The sequence below is a fragment of the Vicugna pacos genome, chromosome 10 (assembly GCF_048564905.1).
Source record: "Vicugna pacos chromosome 10, VicPac4, whole genome shotgun sequence".
Lineage (NCBI taxonomy): Eukaryota > Metazoa > Chordata > Mammalia > Artiodactyla > Camelidae > Vicugna > Vicugna pacos.
The window spans coordinates 50,233,678-50,259,754 of NC_132996.1; the positions used below are offsets into that span (position 1 = coordinate 50,233,678).

The following is a 26,077-nucleotide window of genomic DNA, read 5'->3' on the forward strand; positions in this document are numbered from 1 at the left end:
AGATTCCTTTTAGCTCTTAAGATTCTATAAATCTAGAATATGTTGCTAGTTTTTATCAATTAATTAATTCTGCTTATTACAGGAGGCTTTAAAAACAGGAAAAGAACCCCCAGCTATTTGGAAAGTACAAAAAGCTTTATTACAGAAATTTGTTCCTGAAATTCGAGATGGGCAAAGAGAATTTGCGGCTACAAATAGTGTGAGTAAAAAGCGTATTTACATTAACCTTCCTGTTTTTTTTTTTTATAGTGATCCTGGGTAAAATACAGAATGATTTAAATTTATTTTATATTGAACATTTCTGATATAAAATAGCATAAAATTTGAACTACAGAGTATGTGATACTCTTGATTTTAAAATAAAATCAGTGTCTAAATACAAGATACTTAAATTGTTTAGTCTTTTTTTTTTTGATAAAGGAAAGGAATTAATGTTAGTCTGTGAAGAATTCAGATGGACTCAAAGGCTCTTAAATTGATTATTCTGCCAGTCAAATATGCTGATATACCAGAAGACTTACAGAAGTTATTCTTTCATACTTAAGTAGTTGTTCAATGGCATCGAGTAAGTAAGCGTCTGATGATTAGCCAGATAAGACTGCATCTGTGTAGGGGCGTGCAGTTAAGAATGAGGTCAAGGGGGAGGGGTATAACTTAGTGCTAGAGCACATGCTTAGCATGCACAAGGTCCTAAGTTCAATCCCCAGTACCTCCATTAAGAAATAAATAAATAAATAAACCTAATTACCCCCTCCCCATCCCCCCAAAATAAAAAAAAAAAAAAAAGAATGAGGCTGGGATCACTTTCATTGAGGGTACAATTAGCCTGGCCAGAGCTACATTTTGAAAAACTTGAAAGATGACTGTGTGATACTCTATCAAGCCAATAAAGTAATGTTTTATGTACAGAATGTACAATTATATAATTCAGAGTGTTTCTTTCCTTAGTACCTTGGATATTTTGGAGACGCAAAGAGTAAATACAAAAGGATATATGTGAAGTTCATTGAAAACACAAACAAAAAGGAGTATGTCAGAGTGTGTTCCAAAAAGCCGAGAAATAAGCCTTCACAAACTATCAGGTATTTATTATTTTATGTAACATATTTGTAGTAGTTATTGGAAGGTTTATTATTGGTGATATCTTTACAAAGAATTATATCAATTAAAGAGACTGATTTTTCTTTTTCATTATATACATAGTCTGAAAATTCAGTGCCTGATGTAATAGGTGACTCCTTTTGAAGCAATGAGACAGGAACTCTAAAGCCCCAGCTATCATGGTGGGATGGGTACCCTTTTCTTTCCTGAAATCCTTTTGGTGTCACCCTAGCACAGGGAAGAAAACTGGATTCAGATTTTAAAAGTCTGAGTCTGTCTTTTTGTGACCTAGATTAAGATAACCTTTCTGAAGCCACTTTTTAAATTCATAAAATGAAAACAATAATGGAATGTCAAGTTTAAAATGAAATAAATTTTGAGAGAAAACTATAAGACCTGTACGTTAGCAAGGCAAGTGCACGGCAGAATTGTCATCATATGTTAACGTGACTCTGGATTGTCTGGAGTTAGAATTTGGAAGACAGCTGACCTGGCCACGGTCCCTTAGGTTCGTATGGGAGAAGGCATGTGAACCTAGAGGTTCTCAGTCTAGTGGTAGGAAGATCTAGTTTGATTAAGACTCCAAGTTACTGGAAGCAGCCCACCTTGTTTTCATGGTGGAATTTTGTCCACTCACTCAAACCTCTAGAACTATAATATTACCGCAGATTATGTTGAGGAGCTCTAGGACAGATGCCCTGGGACTCCCCAGCCTGCGAGAGTTTCTTATGGTCTGAGCTGGATGGGGCTGCCAAGGGTTTATCATGCATTGCTTCCTGAAGCCCATTGATCGTCTGTTGTACAGCCTCATCCTCAGAAAAATGAGTTCATGAAGGGAGGGGAGGAGTGGAGAGAGAGTGAAATAGGGATTGAATTAATAGTCCCTTAGTAACTGAATATTCAATGTCAGTGTTTAAAGAGTATATTTCAGGAGAACTTAGGGGGAATTACCATTGGAGATGTATACGACTTGGACTTTATTTTGAAGGTATTGGTGAGGTAATTAAATAAACTTTTCATTAAATAAACTTTTCTTTACCAGTGTTTCTCAATTTTTTGTCTTATTTTAATTTGACGAGATTTCAGTGTGTTAATGAAGTCTGTTTGTAACATTGCAGAACTGTTCAGGCTAAGCCAAGCAGTAGCAGTAAAAGTTCTGATCCTCCAGCACCAAAAACTACAACCACAAAAGCCCCGTCCACGAAACCCAAAGTTAAACAGCTAAAAGTAAAGGCCGAGCCACCACCAAAGAAAAGGAAGAAATGGAAAGAAGAATTTTCATCATCCCAGTCTGATTCATCTCCTGAGATGCACTCTAGTAGTAGTGACGATGAGGGTGAGTTCTCCATGAAGTGAATACCTTGATAACTTTAGATTATCTGCATGAATGGAGAGGAGCAGTGATGCTGACAATTCAAAATGTATTTATTTTTCAGGGAATCTAGCTACCTGATTAAGTTATGCTTAGGCATAGAGTTGCCCGTGACTAAGCTAGGTAACCTGTGCCTTAGCACTCTCTTTTATAAAAATGAGGGGGTTGAAATAGATAGCAGTTATCACACTTTTTGACGTTAGAACCCTTCTACACCAAAGAGCATTTATGTAAGCTATATATATTGATATTTACTTTACAGAGGAATACACCATTCCATCAGACTTGTTGTGTAATATATGCAAGAAATTTCTAGCAGCTCAGTAGTTTAGATGAGAGCTTGGCAAACTGCAGCTAGTGGGCCAAATCTGACCTGCAGCTTATTCTTGTAAAGTTTTATGGGAACACTAATTCGTTCATATTTTTATACAGTTGCTTTCCCACGACAGTGGCAGATTTGAGTAGTTACTGCAGAAAGCATATGGCAGTTAAAGCCCCAAATATTTACCATCTGGCCCTTTACAGAAAAAGCTCACTGACCTTCTTCTAGTTCATACATTTGAAGGTCATTGGGAAAAGATGAAGATAATGGAAGGCTGTGTATGCCATGCTAAAACTAAGAAGCTTGGGATCCCATAACAAAAGAGAGCGCTTGGAGGGATTTAAGTGGGGGAGTGACATGGTAAAATCTGAAGTTGAGGGAGCACGTTGGAGAAATGCAAGATGTAATCTTGCGGAAGTTGAGTGGTGAATTGCGTGTTGAGGGTATGATACCCAGGATGGTTTCTGACACTACAAGTATCTTTACCTGGGACCTGATTTTAGAGATTACTTGAATAGAAATAGAATCATAATAAAAATGTTTCTTCATTACTGAAGTTTACTTTAAATGTATTGTATTTAAATGCTACTTATGAACAGTTGTTCAGAAGTGTGTGCATCAGCATTTAAAAAGAAATTCAACGCTTTGAGTATGTGTGGAAGGCATTACACATAATTTTGCAGTCAGCATTCTTGCCTGCTGTTTAGGATGGAGAAGTTTGGGTTCTGAATCTGCACTCGATTATTTATACAGCTTCCTCAAATGACAAGCAGAATGAAAATTTTCACTGGTAACTTAATTTACCATTAGGTGTCACTAACAGGCAAGCATTTTTAGTCCTTTTTAAAAAGAAAGCAAATATTGATAGTAAACATATTTATAGGCTGGTGGTTTTCAAACTTTTTGTTTCAAGACTTCTTTATATAAAATCTTCTAATTTATTGAGGATTCCAAAACACTTTTTTTTGTGGCCTGTATCTATGTGTATCACTAAGAACCGGTTAAAACAGACAATTTTTAAATATTTATTTAAGATAAACCCATTACATATTAACGTAAGTTTTCCTAATCAACTGTATTTTCCTAAACCAACAGTATTTATTTAGAAGAGTAGCATTTTAATATTTGCTTCTACATTTGGTTTGTTATTCTATATTATTTTGGTTAAAGTATATGAAGAAAACACAGCCTCAAATAGATATGTAGTTGTGAAAGAAAGGAGTATTTAATTATCTTCTCAGATAATTATGGATATTTTTCTTCAGTACTCAAAGGTTTTATTTTGTAAACTTGACAAGTAGTAGGTAGTTTTTTCAGCTTTTCATACTTGTTACATCAAAATCGATTGATTTGTCTTGCCCTTTGAAGTATCTTTCACCCATGAATGATATTACATTATTTATTGGTCAGGTGAAAATATTTGTTAGCTCATTGATGTACCTGGTCTAATTAATTTTTCCACGTTTAAAAAAATGTGGTAAAATACATATAACATAAAATTTACCACTTTTAACCTTTTTAAGTGTATAATTCAGTAGCATTAATTACAGTCACACTGTTGCACAAATGTCACAGCTATTTCCAAAACTTTTTCATTACCCCAAACAGAAATTTTGTAACCGTTAAGCAGTAACTCACCATTATCCCCTTCCTCCAGCTGCTGGTAATCTCTAATCTGCTTTCTGTCTCTATGAATTTGCCTACTCTAAATATCTCATGTAAGTGTTATGTTTGGCTTATTTCACTTACCATAATGCTTTTAAGGTTCATCCATGTTGTATAGCATATATTAGAACTTCATTTGTTTTTATGGCTGAATACTATTCCATTATAAGTTAATCCATTGTATGTTCTTTGTTTATCTTGTTTATCTTTTTAATCTATTGATGGACACTTCAGTGGTTCCACATTTTGGCTATTGTAAATAATGCTGCAATGAACATTGGCATACAAATAAAAATTTGTGTCCTTGTTTTTAATTCTTTATATACCAAAGAGTAGAATTGCTAAGTCATATAATTGTATATTTAGCATTTTGAAGACTTACCAAACTGTTTTCTATAGTGGTTGCACCATTTTACATTCCCACCAGCAATGCATAGGATTCCAATTTCTTCACATCCTCACCAACACTTGTGTATATATATATATTTTTATAACCATCTTAGTAGGTGTGACATGGTGTCTTACTGTGATTTTGGCTTGTGTTTTCCTAACGGCTAATGATGTTGAGTATCTTTTCATGTCTTTACTGGCTATTTGCTTATCTTCTTTGGAGAAATGTCTATTCAAATCCTTTGCCCAGGTTGTTTTTCCTTTTGTTCTTTAGTTGTAGGAGTTCTTTATATATTCTAGATATTTAACCCTTATCAAATATGTGATTTGAATATATTTTATCCCATTCTGTAGGTTGATACTTTACTTTCTTGACAATGTCTTTTGGTCCACAAAAGTTTGAAATTCTGATGAAGCCAAATTTATCTATTTTGTCTTTCATTGCTCATGTTTTTGGTGTCATGTTTAGAATCCATTGACAAATCCAAGGTCATGAAGATTTATCCCTGTATTTTCTTCTAAGAGTCTTATGGTTTTAGTTCTTACATTTACATCATACATTTTTATAGTATCAAAAAATAACATTTTTAATATTACCACTGATCCCATCAGTGAAGTCTAACTGTTGAGATGTTGTCAAGCTCACAGTGGTGGAAAGTGGTTTTCCAGAGTTCTGATTTTCACTAGAAACATCAAATTTTATCTTTGGCAACAAGTACTGTCAGTTGTTTTCCTTTCAATGACAAGTTCACTTACTAATTTTTAAGAAAATATCTGCCAGATACCCAAGTCTAACTAGGCATAGTACGTCTCCAGTTATATTTTTCAAATAAAAATAGTATTCCATAGGGGAAAAGGTGACTGGTTCATCTTGTAATAAAAACAGTTGCATGATGCTCTTCATGGAGATCATATTTCATAGCAGAAGTGCTTTGTGTGTACCCCTCATTTCATCACACAGAATGTTAAGACAAAATTTACTCAAGAATAACGATTAATACAATTAGTAATTTTTACTACTTCATCAAGGATTGTTCTTAAGTGAAACTGGTTTTGTTTTTTTACCCCTTCAAATGGATGGCAGTTAGATGACAGTCCTGGCAAAGTATATGGCTACTAGTAGTTTGGTGTCCCTGCTTCAATTCATGCTAAGTAAGACACCAGCAAATTTATCCATTACTTTTACAAATGTCAACAGAGTGAAAAAAGTATATAACATCTTAATATTATTAGGAAAACAATTTGACATCAGAGACCCCCTGAGGGGTCTTTGGACCCAACTCTAAGAATTCCTGTTAAAGGCTGCGATAATAGTTATATATTTGAATGAAAAAGTCAAAATTGAGACACTTCTAATCTTACAGTTCTTACCATTGAATTTAAGTGAACTTTTCTTGCACAGGCTGTTTACATAAAAAAACAATTTTTTTTAATGTCTTGGCTCTAGACCAGCATTATACAGTAATTTAAGTATAGAAGTAAAAAGAAGAGATATGTATATATTAACGCATACATTAGGTGTTTTGTGGTTTCTTTGCTAATTAAATACTATAGAGAAACCATCAGTTCTGAAGTAGCCTGACCTGGCAGTATTGCCGAAACATGGCATCCTTCTGTACCCTGCTTACCAAATTGAGACTCGAGGACAGAGTATTGGATGAAGTAGAAAAGACAGCCTTATTTCATTGCCAGACAAAGGAGGTCGCAGGGGGCTAATGCCTCCAAGACTGTGAGCCTGCTGGAGTGTTTTATAGTAAAAGTTCCAGCTTAAGGGGCAGAGCTGGTTTTCATAGAGATTGTATACAAGGTAACAAATTATCGCAGAGTTGTTCTTGTTTTTGCAGATGGCAGTGATCCCCTTCCCTCTTCTGGGTATGAAGTTTACCTCTGGCTTTGGGGCTCTCGTCATATTCTTGTACCTAGAACAAAGGATGCATAGGAAGGGGGTCTTTGGAAAAGAGCTTTAGAGAAAACGTCTTCAGTTTAAAGTCAGACTGATAAATGCTTGTAGCCTTTTCAGCAGGCTGAGGTCTAGGATCTCCTGCTACAGGCTGAGGCCTGCAGCTTGAACAACAGGATACAAGCAAACCACAAGGGGGCAAAAGCAACTGCAGATGTGGGTAGTTGGGGGAAGTTATGAACAAGATGCATAAAACACCCAGTTGCTGTTTCTGAGGTGCTGGGGTCAAAGGCAGGGTAGTGGGAGCAAAAGCAGGACACTGAGCATGATCCCCACAAGCAGCACCACTGGGGGGTTGGGCAGACCACCCAAGCCTCCCTCCTCTTTAGTCTACTCCTGGTCAGCAAGAGTGTGAGGAAAACCCTTTAAACCATTACACAGTTAAGTAGTTACAAACATGATTACAGGTATCAGACGGTCACTGATGATGGCAATAGGGTCCTGCTCGGTTACAACAGCAGATGCCTGGGGGAGCCAGGGGAGGTGAAACAGTTTCCTATGGGGCAGATGTTTTCAAATGCTGGGCTGGTTTTGGGCTTCAGAGTCACCTGGGAACCTCTTTAAAAATACAATATTTAAGCTCCATCACCACGGCCACCATCACCACCCCGAGAGATTCTTTTTTATTAAGTCCAGCAATCTGGCTTATTTTGTTTTAAAAGCCCTCCAGTCATTGATTGTGATGTGTAAGCCAGCTTTGGGAATCTCTTACCCAAGGGTTTTTTCAAGGCAGAGTGAGAGAACCTTGAATTTGAAGAAATTTTATCCATAACTTTTAAATCTGCTTATAGGCTGTTACTAGAGAGCAAAGTGTTTTTAAAGTTGTCAGGAAGGAGTATTTAATATTTCATCTTTTCTCCCTCCCAGAATTTAATCCTCCAGCTCCCTTTGTCACTCGTTTTCTGAACACAAGAGCAATGAAGGAAACCTTTAAGAGTTACATGGAATTGCTTGTTAGCATTGCTTTGGATCCCGACACAATGCAAGCCTTAGAGAAGAGCAATGGTACAGTCTGCTAATTAGTACTTTCTTGGTAGTACTTTCTGGATCTTTTTTATTCTTCTCTGTTAGTTACATGTTTAATATGTGGGTTTTTTTAATATATACCTTTATGTTGTCAGCTAACAAACTATTGATATATTGATTCTATAAAGTGGGGTCATATTTTTCATGAATTGTTTGACTACTTGACCAACTTCACATTGAATGTATTTTTTTGATTCCTACTCATGAGAATATTATTGTGTAGTTACACACTAGTTTCTTTGAAATTTAGAATCTTTATCATAATATTTTACTGTGTCTGTTACATGAAAGGTCCAGATGTCAATATAATCTGTTTTCTAATAATTGGAAAGATGAACCAGATAATAGCAGAGTAATGATTAAAACTCTGTATTTGTGTCCAGTAAAAGATATATCACAGAGTAATTATTTTTCTAATCAATTAGTAGTAAAATGATAAATGCCTTGTTTATATTTATTAATATTATTCCTTTTGACTCTTAGTAATTTTTCTTATAGTAAAATAGGGGTGAAATTGACATATGAAATGAACTAGTAATTCATATATCTAATGTTGTTCACTAGTATTTACTCTTCAGCTACTATACCATTCACAAGGGACAACTAAAGACAGAATGAAAGGATTAATGAACCGGTTTCCATTACCCTTACTCTATCAAAATGAGTTGAACAGGTGTAAGTTCAAAAAGATAGTAACAAAGAATAGTAACACTACACTTAAACAACAGTGCTTATTAATATATATGTATTTTTTTTTTATTACTTCCACGTACTTTGACTACGTTATTCTATGTTAATCCCAGAACAATTTAGACAGCCATTTTTTGGATGAAGACAATGAGGTGAGGCTTAAGTGACTTTGCTTAAGAGCCCACAACTTGCAAGTAGCAAAGAAAGGATTATAATCCAAGGTCTTCTAATTTCTGGTCTTGCATTTTTGACCATATAATCAGAGATAGTAATAAAATCAGAAATAGTAATTCATATATCAGCCATTGTAAAGCTCAAAGAGACATTAGAGATTACCTAATCTAAGTCATTTACTTTGTAAGTTACATTTCAGAGAGATTAAATGTATTTCCTGTGGTTGTAGAACAAGTTAGTGGTTGAAGAGCCACAATTAAAACCCATAATTAATTCCCCAAGTCAGAATTTCTACCATTTGTTTTCTCTCTCAATCAAAACTCTTTGCATCATAAAATACACATTTCTTTGTAGTAGTCATTTCTAGGTAGCTGTATTTGTGGAGGGGGTAGTAATTAGGTTTATTTATTTATGTTTGGAGGGAGTACTGGGGATGGGACCCAGGACCTCGTGCTAGATCCTCCCGTCTAGGTAGTTGTATTTTAAATGATTTTTTTCTATTGCTTATTGTTTTCTTATTTTTCTCCATTTAAAATGAGGGAAAAAGATTTTAATAGTTATGTTTTAAAATAGTCTACAAATGTTTGAAACTTGTTTTTGTGAAATATAAATTCTTACAGTATTTGAATAGATTTAATCACTGTTAGAAAGATTAATGAAAGCTATCAGGTGTGCTGTCGTGACAAAGACATTCCTCACTGAAGACTTTTCTTGAATTCAAGGAAGTGTTCTTTTGCTGGTCTCTATTCTTGTGTTTATTCTCCAAATGTAGTCCTTTTATTTAACTATGAAATTAGTAACCAGATTCTGAGGATTATATACACATTTTCAGAACGGTTATTAAAGATAATTAGTATTATAAAATGTTATGCTGATAAATTAAGAAATAGTCTAGTATCCTAAAATATTTAATACAGCACCAAAAGTAATTAACTTACACTCTGAAAGTGCTTTTCTTAAAAGAGCTTTAAGTTTCAGAGGTTGAAAAAGAGCAGAATCGTTGGATAGGCATCTTCATCATCCTTTTAGTTTCTCCTTTTCTGAAATAACAATTTTGACTCTTCCCTTGTGTTTTTGAAGCTGGGTTTTGACTATTTTTCTTGCCCTACTTTTTCTTTGCCCTGAACTATAGTGAATTAAGAATATCACACACAGTGTTTTATCAAATTTTGATGTTAAATGTATATGTTGTAATACTGTTACTGTTCACATGGTAAGTGAGGTCTAGACAGATTAGGCAATTTACCTACCCGTCAGTCAGTTCTGGTGGCGCAGACAGGCTCACACCCAGGACTCTTGATTCCATCATCACCCTCCACCACTTCCTTCTCACCTGGCTATTGTAAATTTTTTTCAAGTTAGCTTTTGTTCAAAAAGCTTCATGTCTAGTATTTTTTAAATGATACATTACATAACCAATGAATTTAATGTCTTAATCTATTACTGTTTTAAGGAAAAGTTGGATTTCTAACAAGTTTTTGTGTTGATAGTTTATCCTGTTACAATAAATTTTTATCCTTTTTTAGATGAGCTACTTTTGCCTCATATGAAAAAAATAGATAGCTTGCTGAATGATAACCGAAAAAGACTTCTTTTGAATCTTCATTTGGATCAGTCATTCAAGGTATTTCCTTCAGATGGTTTATTAGCAAACTCAGGAGAGAAAACTTATGAGAGTCATTCTCAGTTTTATAAAATTTTCCACCCAACAAAAATTTGATTTTTATTCCTTATGAATCTGATCTTAGTTTGTCTTTTTATTTTATTAAGCACATTCTTAGTGTTAATCATTTGCTTTTTCTCTGCTTGAATTCATTTTTCAGTTTTTTATGTTCATCTGGTATTCCTTCTATATAATAATTTCCAGGTGTTTTTGAAAGTACTTCCTTTAAACTAGCATATACCAATCTTGTTTTTCTTATAAACCTTTCCGTATTTTTCACATTTCATCTAATTAGAATTGGCCTTAGCAGTTATTGAAATTCCCTTTACTTGGCTGATTTACCCAGTATCTAAGGAAAAATTGACCCTCACATAATGGTAAGAGATATATACATCTGTTAACATCTCTTGGCCCACTATAAAGTGGTTTTTGGTATTTCCAACTATAGAGAACAGCAAAAAGCTAATCTAAACTCAGAAAATTTATCATAGAAGCTACTTAGTAGTCAAAAATTTTCCAGATTTTCTTATTCAAATTATAACATAATATCTAGAATCATTTGGTTATATCTATCTTGAGAGAAGTTTTTAATACATTTGTATAGCTTTTATTAAAAAAGACTTTATTTTTTGGAACAGTTTTAGGTTCACACAAAATTGAACAGGAAGTACAGTTCCCGTGACCCTCCGTCCCCACACATGAATAACCTTCCCTCATTACCAAAATCTTCCACCAGAGTGATGCACTTGTCACAGTTGATGCACCTACGTTACGTGTCATTATGACCTAAAGTCCATAATTTATGTCACACGTTCCATAGATACAGTAGTTTGTTGCTGCCTCCAAAATCCTGTGCTGTCAAGTTTATCCCTTTCTCTCCCCTAACCTCTGGCAACCACTGATCCACAATTTTACTGTCTCTGTAATTTTACATTTTCCAAAATGTCATATAGTTGAAACCATACCATATGTAGCTTTTTCAGGTTGATTTCTTTCACTTACTAATACGCATTTAAAGTTCTGCCATGGTTTTTCATGGCTTAATAGCTTATTTCTTTTTAGCACTGAGTAATATTTCATTGTCAGAATACCACAGTTTAACCTGTTGAAGGACATCTTGGTTCTTTCCTAATCCTGGTAATTATCAATAAAGCTGCTATACAAATTTGTGTGAAGGTTTTTGTGTGGATGTAAGTCTTTAACTCCTTCGGATAATTTGTATAGCTTGTTTTGTTTTGTTTTGTTTCTTTTTCTTTTCTTTTTTTTTTTTGTCTTTATATTTTTTTCTTTTTCAATTTTTTTTTTCAGTTGTATTTTCTGGTGTACAGCATGGTGATTCAGTTATACATATTCTTTTTTATTATAGGTTACCACAAGCCATTGAATATAGTTTTCTATGCTATACAGTAGGACCTTGTTGTTTATCTATCATGTACATAGTAGTTTGTATCAGCCAGTCTCAAACTCCCAGTTTATCCCTCCCTCCCTAATTTATCTGAACACATAAAAGTGAAAATCGACTTCATTTTAGCTAGGTGAAAGTTAAGGCTCTGAGACTGACTTTGAAGTTAAATGATACCAAACTCTACTAGTAGTCATGTATTCTTCACTGCTGTGGACTTGCAGAGGAAAAAAATGTCAGAAGCTAGTAAGAAGCCCAGTGCTAAGAATTTGTTCTACTCACTCCAGTCCAGTATTTTCTGCTTCTACTGCTGTCTTGAAATACTCCTTTGAGAAATGTTTTCCACAAACAAAGGAATGTTGTTAGGTTATATTTTCTGAATATTTACTAAATCTTAAAAATGACCAGTTTGGCCAACCATTTTAGAAATGTCAAACCAGTTCTCTAACAACTTGTATTAAAATAAAGCTACCACTTGGAATTTTAATAGATTCAGTCGATATTTATATCATATATAGTAGTTTATGGTGAACAACTGAAAGATTCATTTTCATATTCTTATTTTCATAGAAAAAGCACAATTTCTAACTTTGAAATTACAGTTATTAATATTGATAATTTTAATTTACAGCAATTTGTATTTCAAAGCCAAAATACACACACAATATTAAAAGTTAGAATGATCTGATATAAAATATTACAAACAGTAGATTATAAAAGATTTTCTGGTCTTTAGAAATAATTAGCACTATTTTCCATAATGATCTTGGTAATTTGAGGAATCATAAATCCTTTTGAAGTTAATGATGCTCTGTTTTCCTCTGAAATCCATGTACTTCCAATTATCTTTAGCATCTTGTGCTTATTGGAAAAATCAATAAATTTTTTGCTTTCATCTCCATTTCATTGTTTCTAAATTTAGAATCCATTTTTGTCTGTAAGTGTCATTTGTTGTAAATAATACTTCTGGGTCCAGAGTTTTTCAAGCCTGGACATGTTCTGTATGGAAAGCACCAAAGTATATAATAAAAGCAGAAATAACCTAAGAAAGAATATGAAGCTAGAAATTAATAGCTCACCCTGGTAGGGAATACCAAAACTTCTGTTGTTTCTATAAAATGAAATGGTTCATTTCTACACTTCAAAAAAAAAATTAAGTTATGTTTAAAAATGCACTGTTTGAGATGTCAAAATACCAGGTTCTTGGGAACTTACACAAAGTTCACAAAAGAGTGGCCTTAAAGGTTGTAACTATTTATAAAACAGTTGAGGCTTACATGTATTCTTCTTTCCCCTGCCTTAAGCCAGAGAGGCATTTCTAGAAGGAACTCTCTGTCTCATTCGAGAGTCCCCACAGTGTCACATGCTATTGCTTAAACAGGTCATAAAACATGGTTGGCCCAGGTCCAAGTGATGGAAAACTAGATTCCACTTCTTGATGGGAGGAGCTACAAAGAACTTGTGGCCATGTTTAACACCTCACATATGTATGTATATGTATGTATGGGTTGTATGTATTTACCATACTCCAGTCAGTACCCCCACATATATTCTATGTGTATATGTACGTGTATGAATATATTTCTGTATTTAAAAAAAATAAATTTTGAATAGCTGGAAATAGTTGAGATCACTTTTCCTCTGATATCAGTTATTTTTGCTTTATTTTAAAGAATGCTTTGGAAAGTTTTCCTGAACTAACAATAATTACTCGAGACTCTAAAGCAAAAAGTGGGGGATCCACTATTTCTAAAATCAAAATGAATGGCAAAGCTTATAATAAAAAAACTCTAAGGACTTCTAAAACAACCACTAAATCTGCACAAGTAAGTATATATTGATTAATGTAATTATACCTTTTCCAGTTATTAATATAATTTCTACTTAAAACATTGAAACGAGAAAATATTTTACTATATTGGTAAATGCGAAGTTTTTCAGGTAGGAATGAGCAGGTCTGGCCTAAGGAACAGGGACTTGGTCTTACTCTGTTTTTCTCTATTGCCTATCACAGCATCGCATATGATGAGTGCTCACAAATATTATAAGTAGACTAATAAGCAAGGAATCATCCCACATTTGTATTTATATTTTTTATATTTTTGTGTGTCATTGGATACAAATGCATACAGATAAGTGAGTGTCCACACATTCCATAAGGTTCAATATGTCTGTAAAATTATTAAAATTGGAATTCATTTATTTTCAATCATAGTCTAAATTATTTCCTTTTCAGAAAACAGTTTAGCAGCGTATCAGTTCCCCATCAGAAATGTGTTTTATAGAAACATTCACAAATACAAAAAACTGCATGCCTTGGCACGCTGTGGAATTTTCTGTAAGAGCACTTCCAGTCAGGTTTCACCAGTGTGAGACTAGATAAACAACCACCCAGATAAGGTAATACTATGTACTTTTTAAAAAGAAGAGTTAGATTTATTCATTCTTTCAATAAAAAATTTTTGAGTGTGTATATAATATACCAAATACAGTTCTAAGTATTAGGAATACAACAATGAAAAGTGGTCCAAAATCCCTACCCTCATATAATTTATGGGTGGGGGGTGTAATAAATAGAAAGATAACCAAGCTTTATCCAAGTTAGGTTAAAAAAGTTATAAAAAATAAAGTTGCAGTACAATATGTATGGTATGATTCCCTTCCCATTACAACAGTAATGTTATTAATGTATGTTATACGTGGGGGGAAACATGGACGAATATATGACGTGCTCTTAACCTTGTTTACCTCTGATGCAAGAGATTATAGAATTCTTTTACTTCATAAGTCATCTCATGTTTACTGTTCAAATTTTTCTTTACTGTTTAAATTTTTTGAAACAGTGTATGTTTATAGTCAGAAAAAATAATAAAGATTTTAAAATATAACTTAAATACTTATTTTGAATAAGCCTTTTTGTCCATATTAATACATATTAATATCTAGCCATATAAGTCATTTTCAAGATTTCCATTGAGACGTTTGGTCTAGTATTTTCATTAAAGTATTCTTAGTTCAGATGCTCCATGAAATAAATGTATCTGTAAACTTTGTCTTTTTATAGGAGTTTGCTGTTGATCCAGAGAAAATACAGTTATATTCTTTGTATCATTCACTCCATCATTATAAATATCATGTTTATCTGATATGTAAGGATGAGGTAATTATTTTTTTCATTTACTTAAAAAAGAAGTGTATGTTTTTCTGAACTTGAAGAAGACTGTAGCTACAGCATTTTTATGTACAATTTTTAAAGGTTAAACTCCATTTGCAGTTATTACAAAATACTGGCGATATTCCACACATTGTACAATTCATCCTTGTAGCTCATCTTACACACGATAATGTGTACCTCCCACTCCCCTTCCCCTCTACTGCCCATCCCTGCCGGAACCACTAGTTTGTTATCTGTGTCTGTGAGTCTTCTTTTTGTTATACTCACTAGTTAGCTATAGTACTTTTTGATATTTTAAAGAGAATTTTTGAAAATTGCTTAAAAAATTGTGTCCATGCTCTCTCAGATTAATCTAAGGCTCACCACGTCTCATAGGAGCTGTAAGTAGTGGTTTTAAACTGTAATACTTGCTTTTACATTGCCATAATAATGGCACTTTATTGCATTTTCTTCTCTCGTAATACATAATGATCCTGCTTTAATTAAGTCACTTCAGTCACTACTTTAAATATCTCGCTGTCCTCCTTATCATTAGAATGGCCTTATCTCAGAGACATTGCAGAGAAATGGGGTTTTGGTGCCTTGGCATGAAGAAATAATAGTTAAAATTTAATTGTAACTTTTAAGTATCATAATTTAAGTTGCTCAGAAATGATGTATGACTGTAATACCACTTGGTGGATGGGGATGTAAGGATTAATTTCCTTAGAGGTTAAATGGTTGTAAACAGTAACCTTTTTTGACAAGCATTATCAGTTTTTTAATTAAAAATGGTTAAGTTGGCTCAAGGCTATACATGATGTATTTGCTAATGGTCTGGTATGGGAAGATATTCTTAAATCTAACCTGTCTAGCAAAGATGGTCATGCAAAGTACGTTAGCAATTTTTACAATGCTCTGAAATGCAGAATTGACCAACTTGTTTGTCATTTGGTTTTTAAGACAATTGGAACTGAGAAAGTCTGAACCATTTCCTCCCTGCCCCCATGGAGCGAGAAATGATAGAATTAGACTTCACCCAAATTTATATGAAATAATCATTCTCCATGGATGGAATTAAAAAAAAAAAGATCTGTACTTGTAGGTGAATTTATAAATCCTCTTTTCATTCAGGATATAGAAACAGTAAGCCCTCATGAAGAGTGATAAGTATAAAGTGATAAGTAATTTGGCATTTCTTTTTATTTTAGATTTCTTCTGTGCAGAAAAAAAATGAAGATTTAGGACAAGAAGAAATTGTCCAACTCTGTATGAAAAATGTAAAATGGGTGGAAGACCTATTTGAAAAATTTGGAGAACTTCTAAATCATGTACAGCAGAAATGTTCTTAAGATTTCCTCAAAAATTCCATTTATTTTCTAGCACTAATGAGATGGCAGAGGCGGGTGGTCAAGGGGGGTCAAGGGCCTCAGATAATCGAATGTCAAGCAGTGGTCTCCTGCAGGCACACCTGCTTTGATCATGAACTTGCATCACAGCCTTGCTGAGGGACAGTGGTGCTGCCAAGGAAGTCAGTCCTTTGGAAATGGACCTAAATCCCACCACATTTTTATCCTAATGAATGATTTTTCTATTTTCTAAACCATTGGGTAACTGAGTTTTATTTTCAGAAATGTTTTTTGACAAAGGATGAAGCATGCACTAAACATAATTTTTCTTTATTGCTAGAGAGATAACACTTAAGTAACTTGATTATTTCTTCCTGACTCTGACTAAACACCAGAACGAAAGAGAGGTAGCAGAAAGCACATGTTCATGTTCACGTCTGGCCACAAAACAGAAAGTATTGTACATTGTGTAAACAGATCTGGTGTGATGTGACATTCTGTATGAGAATATCATCAATTTAAAATGTAAAATTCAGAAACTGCATTCTGCTTTACGAACTCCTTTTACTCTTAACATGTTCAGGAAACTGGATGTGGAATTGGTGCAATTCTATGACTGCTTTTTGTGTCAAATTATATCGTGATGAAAAAACAATGACATACTATTTTCCCTATCGAAGAAGAGTATTTTCCTTTATACTGTTTTTCCTTTGGAAAAATTTTCAATTGTACATTTTATTTCACTAATAGTTGTATTTTTCACAAGGAAAATGTTGTGGTTATGATTATGTTCAATGTATCTGTACTACACTTTTCATTATTTTCAGTAAATCTTATTTAGTTATATATTGAATTTCTATTGTGAATTCTCTCCTGAGGTAACCATTTTTGTTTATACAGATTTGCTTCAGTGTTAACCAGAAAACGCATTCAGTACTAGAATTAGTTTAGCTTTATAAATGGGGTTGTGTTAGACACTGCAGTAATTTTCTAATTCCATGAAAATAAATTTCTTAGTAAACTAGCACTTGGTAAACTGATTTGTCAAAGTAAAAATTAACCACACTGTACATTTTGAAGAATAAAATTTATAATTAGGCTGCATGCAGTGTTCAACACAGCTCACTGACCTAACTCTCAGAACTGGAAGCGGTAGAGCCCTCCTCTGGTGCCTTTCAGACCTTTATACCTGCTGTGGTAGCTCTCTTTAGTTTCATAGCTAGTGTTTCAAGTAGTTTAGCTGAGACAGTGAATGTATTAGGTTCAACATGACCTTGTGTTTTCTTCGTGTTTGCCAACAGGATGCCTTATTTGTTTGAGAAAGAGATTTACTAGTGTCCTTCTAAACGATCTCCTTTTTTAGGATTCTAAAGAAGTTGTTAATCATCATACTTTTGTTTTATTTTACCACCATTTAGTGCCTTAAGTCCTATCAAAAAAGCAGTGTTACTGCTTTATGCCCAAATAAGACATGCTTATGTGGATATTGCTGTTAATCTTGATTTTGAGTTAACATGCCAACTTCATATACTTAAAACCTCAGTAAAGTGGCAAAGAATTGAAAGTAATGTGACTTGATTTGAGAATAAAACATTGTAGCATTTGGGTGAAAAATGAGTATTTGAGTTAAGCTTACATATTTATTTCTGATGGTTATCGTATTGAAAGCAATAATCCTAAATCCAGCAATCCTTGTATTTACCATTAGACAAGATAGTAATAGAAATTTCTCTCAAGGATTAAATCTTCCATTTCTGAAAGTTTTTTAAAAACTTGTTTAGACAGCTTATTTTGAAATCAAAAGTAACCTATTAGATTCATTTTTCCTAACTCAAACGAGAATATCAGCAGTGAGAGCATCACAAAATTAATTTTGCTAAGTGGAGAAGAGTAGGAAGCAGCCATACTTCTTTACGATACTGACTCTGGACAGAATTGGTTTCTTTCATTTCCAAAGTGCAGAGTAGGTAACTACATCTCCTGTGTAGTTTTGTAGGTATACGTCTTTCCATTACTTCCCCCAGCTTACTTCCCTGAATCATTGATGGTTTAAACATTTTTAAAAGCCATCTTGCATTTAGGTAACTCTTGAAGTACATGTTTGAAATCACTAGTCACATTTTTTTTCCATGATAAGGCTCATGGAAAACAGACATTTCCTTAAAGGTAGTCTTGTTTCCTGTAGAAAGTAACCCATTTCCTCTTCAGCTGCATTCAGTTGCCCTCCAGCTGTTTGCAGTTGTATTCATATTAGTTAATCAATTATTTTCATTAAATCAGAGGCCAAGCCTATGCTACTGCCTGGAGGTGACCCAATTGTTTTGCACCATCTTCTCATTTGATCTGTATAGCAGAGACCAAGACATCAAACTCCAGCCTCAGTGAAAAGTGGGACTATTATAATGACATCCATATATGAGTCCTTTCTTTGTACTAAGTTGAACAAATACCTAGCTTGTTAATATTCACATTCCTTGCCAGGGAGTTTGAAATTTATAATATAGAAATAACCTTAGGTTGTAGATGGAGTTCAAGAGAAAAAGCACATGTTGCTACAACCCAGGAAAACATTTTTAAGAAAACTGGATTTTCCTACCTACAGAAATATAGAAATAACTTACTATAAAAAACCATTTTGTGTTGGTGTGTACTTTAGTTCAGATTAGTGGTTGAAGAAGGGGCCTCCTTATTCCCAATTTCATGATGACCCAGTTTCAACTTAATTGATCTGATGAAGTCATAAGTTTATGATTTATGAATTATATTAAGTCTACAGTAGAAACTGTCCATTTTTCTATTATGCTGTCAAATAGAAAACATTGGTAAGGTAGAAAAATCTAAATTTAAAATGGCTTAGAAAATATTCCGATTACCTTTAAATTTCTAAATTTCTTTTAATTTCTAAAACAGTGAAAATTATGGATGACTTATACATTATTATTCTCAAAGTCTCAGTCTTTTTAATATATATATTTATTTTTGTTAAAGCAGCTATTTTCCAACCTATGACTTTGGAAATACACTCATAAAACTAATATGGCAGCAGGGTTATTGAATCAGCTTTGAGTCCCAGAAGTTGCTTCAGATGTGCAAGTTGTGAATTTTTATTGTGTCTGTAAAATACAGTTTTTGTTTTAAACTGTAGTTCCAACAGTTTCTCAAAAATACTTTTCAAAGAGTGAAACAGCCCAAGATAACTGCTTCTGTGTCAATTACACTTGACACATAACCGCACAAATGAACCATGTACTCTGTTGGTTGTACATTAACTTACACGTACAACTTTTCAGCATCTGTGTTCACAAATGCATGTTTTTGCAAATCACGGTTATTTATAAGTGACAGTAATTGAATTTAAGGATACAAAGAAACTGCATTTGTAGTCCAGAGTTTTAAGTGGTCCATAATACAATGTATGGAAATGTGAAAGACAATTTTGTATATTTGTTTGTTACTAACTCAGATCATTAAAATGAAAACAGTTTTTTAAACAACAAAATCAGAATGTTTTGGGGTTTGGTTCTTTTATTTTCAAGAATTGAAAACTGAGGTACTGTCCATGCATTGTCATGTTACAGGTTCCTCACACAACACACACTGTACTATAGATTCCTAAATACAGTTATTAGGTACAAGTGGTGTAGGGCCCACCCTTCACTTTTTCAAATGATTAAGTTGTTATTTGATGAATTATTCTGCTTTGGCTGACAATATCAGAAAATACCCTAGAGTTTCTGTGTTAAGATACAACTCTTTCAGGCCTTTTCTACCTACAAAGAAGTATAATTCATTAAGTCACCTTTCTAATTTTTATTTGAAAATAATGCATAGCTGGAAGTAATTGCTGATACCCAGATACTTTTATCTATATAAACTATTGAACAGGTAAAAAGGAGTTTGTCTTGACTGATCCTTTAATTTTCAGATGAAAAAGACTCTGCCTTTTATATAATATTTTAAAATAGTAAGTATTTCAAGTAAAAAATAACGTGTTGGCTAGGTTTTAATTAGTTTTGATAGTAAAAGCACTTTTCATTCTTTGATTTATTTTACACAGTACAAAAATAATCAATGACCTCTATCAAAAAATTTTAGAATTCTGTAACATTCCTGTTGTATTCTTTGGTTGCTGAAATTGCTGTTCACTTAGAAAGTAGTCATTATTCAAATAATATATATTGCAAACCTAAATAATAGTACTTATACTATATTGCTTCATAAATGTCTTGTTACTATATAGTTTTTATTGGCATTTTTAAAACGTACTTTGTGTCTCAGAGAAGGTCTCTAAACTCAATTATTTAACGTGACCTCAAGAAAGATGTGAAAGAGAATACTTCTACTCTTTGCTTTCCATGTGGAAATGTTTTTATTACCAGAAAAATAATAAAGCTACTCATTCTTACTGTATTTAAAAAAAAGAGAATACAAAAAAATGTTTTTGAAGAGGGCATTAATCACTTCCTGCTAAGTCTTGACATCAGCCTAGAACATACTCTCAAGTTACCAGTATGGGATGGGTCACAATGTTTAAGTCTATGGATTGACCCTTTTCTGTAGTGTGGCTTTAAGTAAATACCTAGATTTCAGAGACACCCATATTTAAATGAAAATGAAAAGACATATTTCTAAGTGAAATAGAAATTATCTGGATTATTGATCATTTTAGGTTATATGTTCTTCAATTAGCATGAATAATTTAGAACTGACTGGTTTCAAATAAAAGGAAGATACAATTACCTATTAGTCTATTGTTAAACCTTATCTATTTTGTGATGTTAATCAGGAGTCAAGAAGTTGCTTTGCAAGAATAGCTTATGTTTTATATAATTTACCTGTAATGTATAGAGAGTTTTCTCTCAAATCAAATACAGCTTTTCTTTTAATTTAGCTCCTTACAGTATTTAGACTAAGGCAGCAATGAAAATCATTTAAGACTTAGAGTTTAAAAAAATGCACATGGTAGAAATGTTTTCCTTAAACTGCAGCCAAAATTATATTTTTCCTGTTCTTCCTCTCTTCAGAACCGTTCCATGGCTTTTCATTGCCTTTAACCCTCTCTGTCATAGATTATAAAGCCATTTATGAAATGATCCTTCTTTCCCCATTGTGGCCCAGGCTTAAAGAATGTGTTTTTTTATCTTGCCTTCATGTTCCCTCTGCTGAATTATTCTTCATCTCTTAATTTTTGCATCTCACTTTAACATCACTTCTGTCCAGTCAGACTAGGGTTTAACCCTCTGGACCAGATCATATGCCCTGTGATTCCTTTAATGTAGGATCTACCACATTGTGTTGTGGTTGCTGGATTGGTGGTCTCTCTCTCTCGTGTTCGATCCTGTCATCTGATGATAGGACTATATGTGTTTTCCTCTCCATTGCATCCCCAACATCTAGTGCAGTATCTGGTCTCGTTAAATATTTGATGAATAACTGGATATATGAGCGGGAAGTTACAGGGAACGTAAAGATAAAAACAGGAAAGTACTCATTGGATTTTTTAATAAAGGTATTCATGATCTTAATGAGCAATAGTAGTTGCAACATCAGAAGAAAATGACAATATTGAGTTTGTATAATCAGAAAATTGCTGGTATTTTATGCAAAAGTCAAATGTAGTGGCCATCATTTTCTGCATTTTGTCCTCGTACGCAGAGAGCCCAGGGACCAGGACTTCACATTCCGTTTTTTGGGCTTGAGACTCCCCAGATGGAACAATTAGGGAACAAAGTACTGGTGAAAAAAAAAATGAATGTTTCTGTTAGATGTACTCTCTGTGAACAAAATACTCCTGGGACGCGGGTTCATTACTTGGGGAGGGTCAGAGAAGGCTTCATGGAAGCATTAGTGATTAAGCCATGGAGCCTCAGATTGAGAGGACTTTTAAACAGCTGGATGAAGAAGGCATAATACTTAGTTTATATTCAGGAGAATGGTTTTCAGTCCTGACACTAAACAAGCTCTGTCCTCAGGAATGTCGTGTGAAGCCTAACCTGGATCTGTTTTCTCATCGTGAAAGTAAGGTAAGAAAGTCTTCTAAAGATGTCAATGAATGTTGAGAGGAATGCGGAATAGTTCAGTTTGGCAGCACCTAGAGAGGTATATCAGAATAAGAGTGGCCTTATACTATTTACAATCTTTTACTAACTTGGAAGACTTTTATCACGATCGTTAAGTAGGTATTTTATACATACACACCCTAGTAGCACTCAGTTCATCTTGAGATACTACTGTAAGATTAATGAGGATCATGTCTGGTATCATCAGTCAGCTGTGAAGTACTTACGGTCTGTATCCACAGTCTTCACCTTTATATCTTCAATAGCATGGAGACTTTTACACAGTAGGCATTCAATAGGTATGTGTTGAATAGATGGATGAGAAATGAGAGTTTCTTTGGAATCAATTTAAAGTGTGTTCAAACTGGCCTCTAAGTAGTTCAAAATGCTGTATTGTCAGTGATCCATTCCCTGCTTTCTCCTTCTACCTCTGGAAGAAAACATCTCTCTTATAGTCCCGACCCTTTGCAAGTCACTCAGAATTCTCACTGTGCTTGCTTCTCAGCAGACCAGAGTCCATTCTCTTAATTCTTGTTTGTAACTTCCACTTAATCTATGGCAGTCAATGGGCTATCATCAGAGAGCAGCTGTCTTTAAGAAAAGCAAGAGAATCCAAAACACTAGCAACAAGCCTAACGGAAAACCTGGCTTCAGAATGAGATTTTTTAATTAGCCTTGTTTACATAGACTCTATCAATGACTTAAAAACTGTTAATGGGCCGATCAGCAGAAGGTCTTTTCAATGCCAGTCCTTCATTGAGTTTATTATAAGATAATGTTATTTGACTACGGTAGAAGTCAGGAAGTTAAGGTTTTTCACAGCCAATACTAATGCAAATGCATTAACATTATCACAGGAGTTTGCAAGCAATTCACTATCAAAAAGATTAAAAGCATTGCAAAGTAAAAATTTGCCTTTTTTAAGTATACCCAAAAGTTAAAAAAATAATAATAAAAGTAAAATAATACACCCCTACTGCTTATGAGCAAACACACTCCCATCCAAATGAGAAAGATGAGAGATCATCACTAACTGGAGGCTGCGCACCACTGTTAATGTTCTCAGGCTGCTATCACAAAATACCACAGATTAGATGGCTTAAACAATGGAAACTTATTTTCTTACAGTTCTGGAGGCTAGAAGTCCCAGATCAAGGTCCAGCAGAGTCAGCTGCCAGCGAGGGCTCTCTTCCTATCTTGCAGATGGCTGTCTTCTCACTGTGTCCTCAAGTAGCAGTGAGAGCAGGCTTCGTCGTGCCTTATAAAGGCACTAATCCCAACATGAGTGTCCCTCACTTATGACCTCATTTAACCCTAATTACATCTCAAAGGCTCCATCTACAAATACTACCACGTTGAGAGTAGATTATTAGCTCACCAGGGCAACAGAATTGGGCCTGGAATATAGGCTGATCCTGGACCCATTTGACAGAGCTAAAAATTGATGACCTAAGCCTCCACCTTAGGAAATTAGAAAAAGAAGAGCAAATCAAAACCAAAGTAAACAGAAGAGCGCTCGCTTCAGCAGCACATGTACTAAAAGTGGAACGCTACAGAGATTAGCATGCCCCCTGTGCAAGGATGACATGCAGCCTTGTGAAGTGTTCCATATTTTTACTACCTACCATATATAAAATAGATAAACAACAAGTTTATATTGTATAGCACAGGAAACTATATTCAATATCTTATAGTAACCTATAATGAAAAAGAATCTGAAAAGGAATATATATGTATATGTATGACAAACATTATGCCGTACACCAGAAATTGACACAACATTGTAAACTGACTATTAAAAAGAAAGAATGGATCCTGTCCCTCCTTGATCACGCTCAGGTGTTAAGCTTCACTAATTTCCAGCTGATTGCGCTCTTGTTTTTAACAATTTATCCTGGGCATAAATTGCCCTACAAACTACTCTAATCGAGGCTCATTTGAAGGAATAGTACTGAGGTCAGTGTTAAATGTTTGTTCAGATTCCATGAGGGCTCCCCCTTGCTATCTTAATTCGGATTTTCGTCTGAAAACTAGTCAGCCTACAGTTTAGCTTGTATCTTGAATCTCCTTCCAGTTGTTTTTCACCATAACCTGTACTGTCCTTGTGAATTCTCTTAGACTTGGTCTTCTCCATGCGCTGCTGCAAATGAAGTCACTTCCTTTGGAAAGAGATGAGTAGTTATCTTTTTTATATGACCTGCTTCTACTGCCAGACAAAATTTCTGAGCCAGGGCTCTGAAGCTAGGTGGAACATGATGGCAAGCTTCTCTCTAAATAACATCCCTTAAGAGCTGAGTGCTCATGGTAGTGGGGAGGGGAGCAGCTGAGTGGGGAGCAGCTGAGCTCTTGGCTTGTTTCTCCTGGCATGGAATCAATGCTTGATGGGCCAGGGCAAGGATGATTAGGGTCCCAGTATTCTCAGCATGTCACACCCAAGACAGAGCCTCCATTCCATCAGTGGGAGCTAGGAAGAAGAAGGGAGTCCCCACCTCTCAACCATACCCTACCAGGACTTAGCCTCAAAAGGGGGAGTTGGGGGCAGAATGAGAAATGCTGATTTTCTGTTCCACCTAGAACGAAAGTCCTCCCACTGGGAGCTGGGGGACTAGGGAACCCTGCAGCAGTCTGGAGTACAGTCTCTTCCTTGCTGAGTTGAGAAGAAGAAGGAGGGAGTGGTCTGGACTCAATACCACAGACTCTTGCTTTTCTTACTCAGTTTTCATACATTTTCTTGAATAGATGTTGCTATATTTCTATTTGTGCTTAGGACCTCCAGCTGTTAAAATTTTTAAGTAAAAGTTTTTATGCAAAACTACAATGGTCCATATTTGATATGTGTATGAGTCTTTGTATCATGTTTGCATTTGATAAAAATAATGATTAAATATACTTATAATAACATGTAAAAATATAAACTATATACATGTTATATATATAATTTTCAGTCAAACATTCTTTTTTTAAAAATTTTTATTTCTTATTGAAGTGTAGTTGATTTACAATGTTAGTTTCATGTGTACAGCAAAGCAATTCATATACATATTTTTTTCAGATTCTTTTTCAATACAACTCATTACAAGAAATTGAATATAGTTCCCTGTGCTATACAGTAGGTCCTTGTGCTTATCTACTTTATTTTATTTATTGAAGTACAGTCAATTACAATGTGTCAATTTCTTGTGTACAGCACCATGTCCCAGTCATGCATATACATACATACATTTGTTTTCACATTCTTTTTCACTAAAGGTTATTACAAGATAATGATAGTTCCCTGTGCTATACAGAAGAAACTTTTTTTAAAATCTATTTTTATTTATAGTGGCTAAAATTTGTAAATTTCAAACTCCCAAATTTATCCTTTCCCACCCCCTTTCCCTGGTAACCATAAAATTGTTTACTATGTCTGCGAATATGTTTCTGTTTTGTAGGTGAGTTCATAGTGTCCTTTTTTTTTTATATATATTCCACATATGAGTGATACCTATGGTATTTTTCTTTCTCTTTCTGGCTTACTTCACTTAGAATGACAATCTCTAGGTACATCCATGTTGCTGCAAATGGCATTATTTTATTCTTTTTTATGGCTGAGTAGTGTTCCATTGTATAAATATACCACAACTCCTTTAGCCAGTCATCTTTGACAGGTGTTTCAAATTAGACTTTTTCCCTTATAATTTCTCAGTGTTTCAAGGAGGAAAATTCTTTCTAGTATTCAATGTCTAGTCCCATAATTTCATTGGATCTTTT

At 34.2% G+C, this 26,077-nt stretch overlaps 1 protein-coding gene and 1 non-coding gene across 7 annotated transcripts in view; both read left to right on the forward strand.

Annotated features, from left to right (window-relative positions):
• The window catches only part of QSER1 (glutamine and serine rich 1), a 63,353-nt gene extending 45,468 nt beyond the window's left edge, over positions 1 to 17,885 (forward strand). For 5 of the 6 annotated variants that reach the window (XM_031681061.2, XM_072969750.1, XM_072969751.1 and 2 more), the window contains 8 exons: positions 83 to 199; positions 949 to 1,082; positions 2,220 to 2,437; positions 7,678 to 7,815; positions 10,227 to 10,324; positions 13,439 to 13,591; positions 14,830 to 14,925; positions 16,131 to 17,885. In XM_031681061.2, coding sequence (XP_031536921.2) covers positions 83 to 199; positions 949 to 1,082; positions 2,220 to 2,437; positions 7,678 to 7,815; positions 10,227 to 10,324; positions 13,439 to 13,591; positions 14,830 to 14,925; positions 16,131 to 16,271 — 1,095 coding nt within the window. In that variant the 3' untranslated portion in view covers positions 16,272 to 17,885. Of the gene's footprint in view, positions 1 to 82; positions 200 to 948; positions 1,083 to 2,219; positions 2,438 to 7,677; positions 7,816 to 10,226; positions 10,325 to 13,438; positions 13,592 to 14,001; positions 14,159 to 14,829; positions 14,926 to 16,130 lie in introns of those variants that run through there. The other variant, XM_072969748.1, reaches the window with a different exon arrangement.
• Positions 17,886 to 23,839: 5,954 nt separating this feature from the next.
• Positions 23,840 to 23,943, forward strand: LOC116282116 (U6 spliceosomal RNA). Its single transcript, XR_004191592.1, has one exon. It is a non-coding gene; the product is annotated as a U6 spliceosomal RNA (small nuclear RNA).
• The last annotated feature ends 2,134 nt before the right edge of the window (positions 23,944 to 26,077 follow it).